This window comes from Podarcis liolepis, assembly GCF_965112155.1.
Source record: "Podarcis liolepis genome assembly, chromosome: 9".
In the NCBI taxonomy this organism is placed as follows: Eukaryota; Metazoa; Chordata; class Lepidosauria; order Squamata; family Lacertidae; genus Podarcis; species Podarcis liolepis.
This window is the reverse complement of record NC_139564.1, coordinates 10522393-10535326: the sequence shown is the minus strand read 5'-3', so window position 1 is coordinate 10535326 and position 12934 is coordinate 10522393. Positions and strand designations below refer to the sequence as shown.

Genomic DNA, 12934 nt, shown 5'->3' with positions numbered 1-12934 from the left:
AAAACTGAACAATTTTGGGGTCTTCCTAGAAAAAGCTAAACAACTTTGTGGGTGTCAGGAATTTTACTTTTTTAAATATAGCAACCCTAAATTTAAAAACGTTCTAGCTAATATTTGGGATTATACTTCAGGCTCCCTCCAACACATATTTTACTAATATTACAGTTTTAGGGTTGTTGTTTTTTAATAAGTTTATTTGCTGCTTAGTGCTTATCACAGAAAAAGTTGTCTCAAAGCAGCTAACAGGCTGTTGTCATGTTTTTTGCATGTGTGTGTGTTAGGGATTGATTAGCTGCTTGTGCGTAAAAACGTGCTCCCTCAGAGTTTGTGCGACCCCACAAACCTCCGTGTGTGACGGAGCTCCTCAGACATGTCTGCTCTAGTCACTAGTAGAGTCCGACAGTGGCTGTCTGCGGAAGCGTTTCCAGCAAAGGAGCTCCTTAACGGAAACGCGTCTCCTGGACTCACGGCGTGACAGTTTCCGGCGAGGTGTGGGTCTCCCTATGGGAGACTCAGATACCTCCCCACTGTTCTCGCTGGAAGCTTCCCTGAGCCCTCCCTCCTGCTCGCATTCCCTCAGAGACCCACTCCTCCCCCTGCTGGTCCCTGCTTCAGCTGTTGAGTCTCTTTCTTCCTCCCTGAGTCCCTCCACCACCTGATGCTCCGATGGCAGTTCCCTGACATCCACCTCCCCTCCAGGGCCCCCCTCACCCCCTCCCATTTCCTCTCCCCTGGGAGGTGAAGGGCTAAAACCCCGAAACGAATCTTCCTCATCTTCCGACGTCTCGAACAATTCCCTCCATCGATCGTCGTCCTGGCTCGCTGAATCCTCTTCCTCTTCAGAATCTGGGAACCCCTCCAACTCCTCTTCCTCGTCGGTGGTGGCAAAGTATTCCCTTCGGAACCTCGCTACAGGCTGAGGTTTACGTGGGAACCTCTGATGAAAAGTCTCTATTAAAACTTCGTCATTGACATCCTCTGCCCTAACCCAGGTGTTTTCCGACTCCGGTTCCCCTTCCCACATTACCAAATACTCTACTTGATCTCCCTTCCACCTGGAATCGAGGATCTCCGCTACATGGTAGCTGTGTTCCTTCTCCTCCATTGCTGGTCCCCTAGTGACCCTCCCTTCACTGTCTCCTCTATACGGTGACAGCAACGACCTGTGAAAAACTGGGTGCAGCTTCATGTGGTTCGGTAACCGGAGCCTGAAAGCCACTGGATTGACCTGCTGCATGACTTCAAACGGACCCAGCCTTTTGGGTCTTAATTTCTTACAACCTCCTTTGAACGGCAACCCTTGGGTTGACAGCCACACCTGGTCCCCCACCCTGATGCTTTCACCTTCCCTTCGGTTTTTGTCTGCCTGCCTCTTATATTCCTCCTTAGCCCTGTTTAAGTTGAGTTGGAGCTGGCGATGGATCGCTTCCATTTCTTCAACGAACTGTTCTGCAGCTGGAACGCTCCAGTTCTCCCCCTCCCCCCCTGGGAAGGCTCTGGGATGGCACCCGTGATTAGCCAAAAAGGGGCTCATCCCCGTGGACACGTTCTCTGCATTGTTGTAGGCAAATTCTGCCAACGCCAGCTTCTCCACCCAATCATTCTCTCTGTCATTAACATAACACCTCAAATATTGTTGGAGAACCCCATTTGCTCTTTCCGCCTGCCCGTTGGTTTCTGGATGACGGGCCGTTGAAAAATTAACCTCTACATGCAGTAAGCTCATGAGCTTCCTCCAGAACCTGGAAGTAAATTGTTTCCCTCGGTCTGAAACCACCCTCAAGGGGGCGCCATGCAACCGAAACACATTCTCTACAAACAATTTGGCTGTTTCTTCTGCTGTGACCGCATGTGAGCAGGCTATAAAGTGGGCCATTTTAGTTAACAGGTCTACTACAACCATGATGGCTGTTTTCCCTCTAGACCTTGGCAGATCAGTCATGAAATCTATTGCCACTGCTTCCCACGGTCTTTCAGGTGTGGGCAGTGGTTCTAATAAACCAGCCGGCGCCCGCCTCTCCCCCTTGGCTCTTTGGCATTGTTCACACCCTCTCACATACTCCCGCACATCTTCCCTGACCTTGGGCCACCAAAATTCCCTGGTAACCAGCCACATGGTCTTGTGTTGCCCAAAATGCCCTGCTGTGGGGCTATCGTGCAGCTGCTTGAGTACCTTCTCCCTCAATTCCCCTTCAGGTATATATAACGCTCCCTTATAATACAATGCCCCGTTTCTCTCCTCAAAACCACCGGATTTGTCTTCCTCCCTCCTGAGATCCCTGAGTTTGTCCTGGGCGTATGCATCCTGCACCGTACCCTCTACCAATTCCCTTTGCCCCACCAAAGTCGCCCCACACACCCAGCGGTCCTCTGGAATGATATGGGTTTCTTCGGGTGCTCCCTCCCCCTCCAAATATTCCGGTTTGCGTGAGAGAGCGTCCGCCCTAACATTCTCTGGGCCTGGCACGTAACAAATCTCAAAGTTAAATTTGGAGAACTCCTGGGCCCATCTCAACTGCCTTTGGTTGAGCACTCGCGCAGTTCTCCAATACTCTAGATTTTTATGGTCCGTGCACACTTGCACCTTATGTTGTGCACCAACTAGCAGATGCCTCCATCTCCGGAACGCCTCATGAATAGCAAGAAGTTCTCGGTCGTACACCGTGTAGTTCCTCTCGGATTTGTTCAGCTTTCGCGAAAAGAAGGCACACGGTCGCCACTCTGACTCCTCCTTCCCCGGCTGCAGAAGAAGCACCGCCCCTATGGCTCTGTCAGATGCGTCTGTTTCAACCCTTAGCTTCTTTCGTAAATCCACATGCAGAAGTTGTTCTTCAGAGGCGAAGGCCCTTTTCAGCTCCTCAAACGCTCACTCCGCCTCCGCCGTCCATACAAACTTCTTTTTACTGCTGAGACAGTCAGTGATGGGCGCCGTCAGATGGGCGAAGTTGCGGATGAACTTACGATAAAAGTTTCCAAACCCTAGGAACCTCTGCACATCCTTCTTGGTTTTGGGTGTTTTCCATTCCAGCACTGCCTGTACCTTGCCGGGATCCATGGCCAATCCCTTGTCTGACAGGCGGTACCCCAGGAATTCCACCTCCTTGGTATGGAACCGACACTTCTCCAGTTTGACCCACAGCCTGTTGGCTTGCAGTCTGCTCAACACTTCTCTGACGTCTCTCACATGTTGCTCCTCATTCTCCGAATACACCAACACATCATCTAGGAAAGCAACGCAATTCTTGTAGAGCAAAGGGCCCAGTACGTGGTTCATAAAAGATTGAAAACACGCTGAGCCTGCTTGTAATCCAAATGGCATAACGAGGTATTCAAATGCCCCCAAAGGGGTAAACATGGTGGTTTTCCATTCATCCCCTTTCCTTATGCGTATCAGGTTGTACGCCCCCCTTAGATCCAGCTTTGTAAAAATCTTTCCCTTCCTCACCCTGGTCAAAATATCATCAATTCTGGGCATAGGGAAAGCCACCGGTTCAGTCACTGCATTTAACCTCCTAAAATCGCATACAAGTCTCGGCTTGTCCGCGTTTTTTTTGTCCACAAAGAACACTGGGCTACCCCCTGCTGCTTTGGACTCTCTGATGAAGCCTCTCTTCAGGTTCTTGTCAATAAACCCTCGCAACTCCTGCATTTCTCTGTCTGACATGGCATACAACTTGCCCACGGGAAGCTGTGCTCCAGGGAGTAAATTGATCTGGCAATCAAAGGGTCTATGAGGTGGTAGTTGGTCAGCTTCCTTCTCGCTGAACACGTCGCTGAGATCTGCATACTGTGGTGGTACCTTCACCTTCTCCATTACTTCAGTCCCTGCTAGGGTGGCTTGGGCCCCTGCTGAACCCTTTTCCCCTTTGCAGTGTTCTAAGCAATGTGCTGAACCAAAGGACACCACTCTTTGATGCCAGCCAACCAGCGGATCATGTAGAGCTAGCCAGCTCATTCCCAAAATAATGGGAGCGCCTCCCAGGGTGGCCACATTAAACGCTATCAGTTCTGTGTGCCTTGCCACCCTCATTATCATTGGGACAGTCTGCAAGCTGACTCCTCCTCCCAACAACTCCCTGCCATCAATCGTGGTCACCTGCAGGGGGTTGCTTAAAGGGATAGTCTGTATCTGGTGTTCAGCAGCAAACTCCTTGCTCATAAAATTGCAGGAGCTGCCTGAGTCCAATAGCGCCTTTATTTTTAGGGGGTGCCCATTTTGCAGCTCTAGCGACACTTCAATCACTAGAGCAGGTCGAGGAGCTTCTGGCACGGGCACTTTCACTGCTCTTTGGCCTGGCTGCAGTGCCCCGATTGTGGCAACCAGGCGTTGGCTTTTACCTGCTCCGTTCCCCCCTGTTCTCCCCCCTCAACAGCTCCCACCATCCCTTGCCATTCCTTCCTCTGGGGGCAGACTCTGGCAAAGTGGCCTGGCTGTTGGCAGAGATAGCATTTCCGGGGGCCCTTTCCCTCCTTCTTAGCCCCCTCGCTGGTTTTTGAAAATGCGCGCGCGCGCGCTGTTCCGATTTCCATCGGCTCTGCCGGCGGGAAAGCTGGCTCAGGAATGTCTGGAATGCGGAACTCCTTCCAACGTTCCCCTCTCCCTTCCCGCCTCTCCAAGGCTCTTGCCTCCTGCCGCGCTCCTATGGTCAGCGCAGATTTGGTCAGCTGATCCATAGACTCCGCCCTGGGGCTCCGTGACAGCTCGTCTTTCACCGCCGAAGAAAGACCTTCTTCAAATAGCATTTGAATGGGTGCCGCCGATAAATCCCAACTCAGTCTGTGAATCAGCATGGTAAACTCAGTCCAGTACTCACGGACAGATCGACTTCCCTGCTTACAAGCCATTAGCTGTCTGCGCACCGCCCCTTCCTCAATATCGCTGGAAAACATGATATCCATTGCACGAAAGAACTTCCTCGTGTCCTTTAGTATGTCATTGTGCGTTGCCATTAGGGGTCGAACCCAGTCTCTCGCCCCTTTCTCAAGATGCCCAATTACAAAAGCAACTCGCGATTCCTCATCAGGGAACTCATCGAACTGCACATTAATTGCATATTGCATCTCTGTCCTAAAGGCATGGTAATCCTTGGGGTCCCCCCCAAATTTTTGCACCAATCCTGGTACCTTTCTGGGGAATTGAGTGGCTCTCCCCTTCTTGTCTGCATCCTGAGCCCTTCTCTCCTCCAGCCTCGCCGTCTGCAGCGCCAGTTGGACCTCCAACGCTCGGTATCTATCTTCCAAGCTTGGACCAGCTCCAGCCCCCGCTCCTCCGGTTCCGGTTGGTTCGCTCATGATGCTTTCTCTTGCACAGGCAGCGTACAGAGACTGTCGGACTGCTGTTAGGGATTGATTAGCTGCTTGTGCGTAAAAACGTGCTCCCTCAGAGTTTGTGCGACCCCACAAACCTCCGTGTGTGACGGAGCTCCTCAGACATGTCTGCTCTAGTCACTAGTAGAGTCCGACAGTGGCTGTCTGCGGAAGCGTTTCCAGCAAAGGAGCTCCTTAACGGAAACGCGTCTCCTGGACTCACGGCGTGACAGTTTCCGGCGAGGTGTGGGTCTCCCTATGGGAGACTCAGATACCTCCCCACTGTTCTCGCTGGAAGCTTCCCTGAGCCCTCCCTCCTGCTCGCATTCCCTCAGAGACCCACTCCTCCCCCTGCTGGTCCCTGCTTCAGCTGTTGAGTCTCTTTCTTCCTCCCTGAGTCCCTCCACCACCTGATGCTCCGATGGCAGTTCCCTGACAGTGTGTGTTTTAAGCATACATTACCAAATACATAAGATAAGAGGACATTATTATGGGAAAGTGCTCATCCTGCAATAACATAAAAAGGACACATTTCACCCCACCCAACTAAAAGACGAACACCAGTTGAGAGCGAAATGTCAGGCAGGGTGAGTAGGAATGTCTCCACCTGGCACCCAAAGACTGATAGCCATAGCAAGTTTTATCACTTGCTATTACCCTACTGGCAGGAAAATATTTTACTCTTCTTTGCTTGATTCTAGCAGCTACAAAAGTAGCTGGATGCTTATGAGTTTAAGGAGATGAATGGGCAATGGCACAGCAGGTAACAGCATTCCCATATTGCTGCTACCCAGGCAAGAATGCAGTTGAGGTCTCTGTTCCTAGGACAAGAATTTGCTCTCTTGTTAAATATGTGGCTGTTGAATTTAAGATTAGAAAGGGCATTTCAGAGAAGCCCTGTGGCATGTTAAGCTGTTCCAAAACGCCTGAGCCGTAACCACTGAATGAGCAGATAAATAGATCTTAGTGAGCAGGAGATTCTCTAAACATTGAGCAACTGTTCCACTTGCTACTATATAACAAAACAAACACCTGTAGAAATATTGGAGCTACAGTGGTGCCCCGCAAGACGAATGCCTCGCAAGACGGAAAACTCGCTAGACGAAAGAGTTTTCCGTTTTGGAGGTGCTTCGCAAAACAAATCTCCTATGGGCTTGCTTCGCAAGACAAAGATGTCTTGCGAGTTCCTGCGGGGTTTTTTCCCTCCCCCCCCCTTTTCTAAGCCGCTAAGCCGCTTATCAGCTGATCCGATAAGCTGATAAGCCGCTAAAAGCCACTAAAAGCCGCTAAAAGCCGCTAATAGCGCTAATCCTCTAATCCGTCAATGGGCTTGCTTCGCAAGACAAAAAAACCGCTAGACGAAGAGAATCACAGAACAGATTCTTTTCGTCTTGCGAGGCACCACTGTATATGTGTTGGTTTCGGGGTGTTGCCACTGTGCAGTGCTTGGAGTCACAAGACTCTGTTTACATTCCAGAGATTCCATACTGTTGGAAGTCTCACGGTAGACATGAGACGGATGTGATGTTTCCTGTTCCTTTGTTCCAGTTGCTCTCTGCTTTCACAGAGAGAGCATGTTTGTTGCTTTTCTGTCTGCGTAGCTAGAAATAATATCTTAGTGATGTAGCTCATAAACCTTGTCACTTCTGCTGCTTTTAAACTCTGCGTAATGGGAACGTGCTTGGAGCCTTAGCAAAGGCTCAGGTCGTTAATCACGTCGGAGGGCGATTCTGGAGGAGTCGCTTGGTCGAACGCAGGCTCCGACAATATGGTCATTAAATGTCTGCTACCAGGCACAATCCTAAAACACTGAGAGATGCAGCTTTGGCAAGGACTGTGCTGCAACTGTGTGGGAGAAGGTCAAGCCAGGTGAAAATTGAAACTGGGGCTGCACAGAAAACTACACACCGTTCCAGCTCAAAAGCTGCTAAGGCTTAGTTCCACAAGGAGCGTGTACTACTGTACCCAACCTAGAAGAGATCAAGAAGACCAAGGGCTGTGGTTTTCAGATGGTCAATCCTGGGATTCCTTGGGAAGTTTCTACAGGTTGTGTCATGAGAAGATCAATCAAAGCAGGCAAGCTTCTCTGAAAGACAGCCTGCCCATTACTACCTACGGGACCGCCTCTCCTGGTATGCCCCACAGAGAAACTTGCGGTCTTCAAATAAAAACATCTTGAAGGTCCCAGGCCACAGAGAAATTAGGCTGGCCTCAACTAGAGCCAGGGCTTTTTCGGCCGTGGCTCCAATCTGGTGGATCGCTCTGTCACAAGAGACTAGGGCCCTGTGGGACTTGACATCTTTCCGCAGGGCCTGCAAGACAGAGCTGTTCCACCAGGCCTTTGGCCAGGGCACAGCCTGACTCCCTCCCTCGGCAATCTTCGTGGAGCTCTGGCCCAATGGTTGCCAGTGGCTTGAATTAATTAATTTTATAATGAATGATTTTAGAGTTTTGTTTGTGCTGTACTTTTGTACTGTTTTATTGTTGTTAGCTGCCCTGAGCCCGGCTTCGGCTGGGGAGGGCGGGATATAAATAAAATTTATTATTATTATTATTATTATTACTGCAACACAAAGCCTTAGGTGAGTTCTGGTGCCCTCTTGCTGTTCCTACCATTCAATAGAGTGGACCCTCCAGACGTTGCCGGACTACAACTCCCATCATCCCTGACCACTTGCCCTATTAGCTAAGGCTGGTGGGAGTTGGGGTTCACACTTGCTACCCTTACTTTAGAGAATCCTTTACAGCACACAAGGGTCCTCATCAGATAAACCAATGTGAAGAAGGTTCCCAGAAGGTAGGAAACTGGGAAACTGTTGATCTGTGGCAGCATTCCCCAACCTTTGCCCTCCAGTTGTTATGTAATACAACTCCCATCAGCCCGGACTTGATATGAACAATGGGAATTGTGCTCCAAAACACCTGGAGGACACCAAGCTTGGGGAAACTGGTCTAGGGTAATCTGGAGTCAGATGCTGGTCAGCCGAAGAAGCAGAGCCAGTTGTCAGTGAAGTTAACTTTTTATTTAAGGCAACAAGCAACATTCTCAGCAGGTCTTGCCCTATGGAGCAGTTGCCAGGACTGATGGTCCCCATCTTCTACCCTCTCTAAAGTTCCTCCTCTCCCAGATGTTTCCCAAGCAGTCGCAAACTGCATCTGCGCACCTCTGGTTTCTGTTCTGCCATCCTCATTATTCTGTGTGTTCTTGGAGACCAGGAGAGGGAAACTCTCTGGATTCTTCAATATTCCATTGACCTCCCTCCTCTGTTTCAGCCTTAGAGTCTGAACTGCTCCCTGTCACAGGCTCTTCCTGCTCACTAAACCCTGTTGCCCCTTTGGCATCCAGCATCTCCTCCCACTCTCCTCCCCCTGACCTCTTCTTGGTGTCCCATCACCAACCCCTAAAGCTCTGAGCTTTCCTCCTCTGGGGTTTCCCTTGGCAGTTCCCCAGCTGGTGTCATCCAGCCAGTCCCTGGCAGATAATGGGTTCATATCTGGAGGAAGCTATTTGGAACACCGGGCCTCTATTGAGGCCCTAAATTTGAATTCAGGTATTGGTCTTAACGTGAAACCATGGGCTAGCTAAATCATTATTTGTTTCAGCGTTCATACCCAAACCTGCCTACAAACCAGAGATTTATTGGGGGCAGGGGGTAGCAACCAGGATCTGAAATAATGCTTTGAAGTTGGTTTACAAATCCGTTCTAGCCGTGGATTCCAGTTACTGTAAGTGCAAACTCAAAACATTGAGTCCGGAAGCTCAGACCCTTGCAAGCACATAAATACAATGCCACAATCACAACCGCTTTCAACAAGTAACTTTTAAAAAGACAAACAGAAGTACCAATTTTGCGCAGACGTTTTAAGGAACAGGAACAGAGAGACTGAGCTCCCGGTGGTATCACGCACACCCCAGGCATGTTTGACATTAAGGGAGTTGGTTGTTGTAGAAACCAAGTCCCATAGACTCATTAATTTTCAGCAGTAAGCACCACCCATCCCTCTTGTTGTTGTTTAAAAACTATGAGCTGTGCATATTACATTTATTATACAACAAAACACTCTTCCCTCCAAGCCGAAAGAGGTGGATTACGTTGTTTTGCCTCTCAGTGCTAAATGGCTTGCATTTCATATTCTCCCAGGAGGGGGTTTTGCTTAAATTTCAAATAGAATGAGGAGATCAGGAGTGGACTGAGGATTGTGAGTCCCCTTTATCTCAACTTTCAGTGTCAATGCATTCTGTCACAGCCCTCCTGCCTCCTTCCCAAAACCAGTTCTGCCACACTTGACTCTGCTTCCTTGCCCTTACATCATTATTTTCTTGGAACAACTTCTGTCTGTAAGATTATACTGGTTTGTGGTCTCCCAAAGAGCTCTTGCACTGCTTGAAAAAGAATTCAGTGAAACCCCACAGCTTGCACATTATTGATTAAAGAGTCCACTTCAAGGCTTCCCTCTGTTACTTTCTCTGGAGCCAACAGCACAGCAACATCCTGTAGTTACAGCTAACATTGCACACAAACCAGCTACCTGAATTTAAAAACCAAGAACCAAAACACTAATAACAAATAAAGTTTCTTCTTTCTCTCAAGACCAATGCATGCTGCTTGATCTGCTAAACCGAACTTCATTGATTTAAGCCAGTTTGATCTCTTTGACATGAATTAGACTAAATCGTTTAAGTCCAAGTATGCCAGCTTATTTTAATTGTAAATTAGGTTAGCGTTATGAGAGATTTCCCCTTGAATACAGAAAAGTAATTTAAGTGCAAGATGTATCCTCTTCCGCGCAAGCCCCTTTGGAACACAATTTTTGCACAATTCCCATTTATTTTCATGAGGTATGTGCAAAAGAAGTTCCCTGTGTTTTGCGCCAAATGTCCTTTCGCTTCACAGTATACCAAAGTACTGAATTAACCACTCAGTGAATCAAAGAGTTCAGAGCAAGCACATTCCTGGACTTAAAAAAACACACCAAAAAACCACTCTCCACCTGGATTACATTTTAACCACAATTTTGGCCCAATCTGCAGCTGAACGCATCTTTAATTCAAGTAAACAAGGTTACCTTGGAGATGATTAATGGTTCCCCATGCTCCAGTCCACCTTTCAAAGTAAATCCCCATGGAGAACCTCCTTTTAGCAAAACCTCCAAATAAATGTATCTTCCTTTATGGGTTAAGTTTGCTTCCGAAGAAGAAATAATAGTCCTGTTTATATTGTCCAGCATCCTCATGTTTATATTCTCAAGCACTCACTGAAGCCAAAAGCAGGGACTGGAAGAGTCTGGGGAGGAGGAGGAGGAGAGAGTAGAAGATTAAAATCCCTCACGTCCATGATGAATTGTCTCATAGTCTACAGGACCGCAGGCTGCTAGGATTGCCAGGAGGTTATGTTTTCCTTCTCAGCAGAAGTCCAGAAGGCAGAGCTCAATTTGCCCATCATTTCTATCTCAGAACTTCCAACTTTTTGGATGCAGCTTTTTGAAAACGAAGCATTTCTCCCCGTGCAAACATTGGTCCCGTGCAAAATCCTTCCTTTCACCTCTTCATTCTTTCCCTTAACATTTGCAATCGGTGGCTTTTCAGCATAAAAAGGGGGGAAAAGAGACATTTAAATGCTTTGGGTAGCAAGCTCCTCAAATGCACACCAGCGCTTCATTATTATTTTTTTATATTGATTATCAGCCCTTTCTCCCCTTCTGTGAGCAATTTACCATTACAATGGTCGTTTTTTCCTCAGTTCATTGCATCCAAAGAATGAAAGCATCTCCCACCCCCCTGTCTGCCAGCTCGCTTTTCTGCTAACTTCACAATTTTGTGACTTGTCAAAAGTAGCAGGGGGAAGGGAGTAAAAGCCTGGACCTTAAACAACTTGTTCCCTCGAGCTGGGGACTTGAAATAGTTTCCCAGCTGAGTTTATAAAGGGGGAAAGAGAGCGTGCCAGGAAAACAGGAAAAGCAGGTGAAATTAATCCCTTGAAAAAATGTTAAGGAGATAGCTTAGCTCTTTTCAGCAGTTTCTCACTGCACTCGCTTGCCCGTGTTGTCATGCCTGCTGCTAAATGAGAGTGTTCAACTGGGGGAAGGAGGGAGAGAGAAGAAGAAAACTTGTCTGTTTTTGCCACTGCATGCCAAAAAAAAACTGTGTGGTGCCTCATAACTGAGGTTTCCATATTTATAAGGACCCCAGAGGCTGCTGCCGTCATGGAGTTTCTTCTGCCTTCTGGGGAAAACATCGCTTTGCTAATTATTTGTTGGAAAATGCTTCAGAATCTCCACTCCAATTCAGTATTTGTTGGCCACAAATATGATTATGTGTTAGGCACCGGGTGATTTATGGGAGATCTCACCCCAAAACGCTCCATTGATGTCATCGATTCATAGCATCACAGAACTGCAGAGTTGGAAGGGACCGCAAGGGTCATCTAGTCCAACCCCCTGCAGTGCAGGAATCTTTTATATATATATATAATAATATTTATTAAAAGTTTAAAGATTACAGAAAAAAGAAAAGAAAAAAGAACAACAAGAAGGAAATTAACAGAACATACATTACAATACATAAAAAGAAAAACATAAAAAACAATACAACAATACAACGAAAAGAAACAAAAACACTAAAACACACATCCAATATTCCATATCTTTGCCTTTCATTTACTTGTTTCATCGACCTCCTCGCACCTCCCTTTTTTGTATTCTAATTCAATTTTAGCTATTTCAGCAAATCCTTTCCATCTTACTCAGTTTTTGTTCTATCATTTACCTTAACCCAATCTGACCTTAAATTTTACACTTTAGCCCATTAACAATCCATTTTTACTTAATTCTTTATAACATTTCTGCTAAAGCCATGTAACTTCATTCCAGCATCCTTCTAACATTCATTAATTTTGCTATATTTTTGTAAATATGCTTTAAATTTTTTCCAATCTTCTTCCACCGACTCTTCTCCCTGGTCTCGGATTCTGCCAGTCATTTCCGCCAGTTCCATGTAATCCATGCAATGCAGAAATCTTTTGCCCAACGTGGGGCTCGAACCCACGACTGTGAGATTAAAAGTCTCAGGCTCTGTCCCAGCATCACATGAAGCATAAAGTTAAGATATTGCTGACACTAAAATACCAGTACATTCAGCTCCAGCAATCTTTACACATAATCAAGTGACTGGGAGTGGCCGCCAAGACCACATAACCACATAACTCCGGTCTTGAAAAACCTACATTGGCTCCCAGTAAGTTTCCAAGCACAATTCAAAGTGTTGGTGCTGACAGGACAGAAGTACTGTTTTGGGGGGAAAGGAGGCGGGTGGGTATATAAATAATGTATATAAGGTAGACATTCTGGGGGAACTTCCATTCCTCCTCACTACTATGAGCTGAATAAAGAGCATGAAATCCACTCTCGACTCCAAGTATATTTCACTGATCAACAAACCTAGGTTACCGTTGCCACTATTAACTTGGAGCAAACACCACAATGGAATGTCTGGTGGACTTTTATTTTTTTTAAACAGTGAAATTTACTCTTCTTCATTTCATTTCTATACCGTTCTATATTGTAAAGAAAAAACCTCAAAGCGGTTCACAACACATTAAAGCATCAAATCCAGAATAATAATAAAAAG

The 12934-nt window shown here is 47.2% G+C and overlaps 1 protein-coding gene across 1 annotated transcript in view; it reads right to left on the bottom strand.

Annotated features, from left to right (window-relative positions):
• The window catches only part of SHROOM3 (shroom family member 3), a 223756-nt gene extending 212375 nt beyond the window's left edge, over positions 1–11381 (bottom strand). The window contains exon 1 of the mRNA XM_083520419.1: positions 10375–11381. Coding sequence (XP_083376545.1) covers positions 10375–10542 — 168 coding nt within the window. The 5' untranslated portion in view covers positions 10543–11381. The remainder of the gene's footprint in view (positions 1–10374) is intronic.
• Between the last annotated feature and the right edge of the window lie 1553 nt (positions 11382–12934).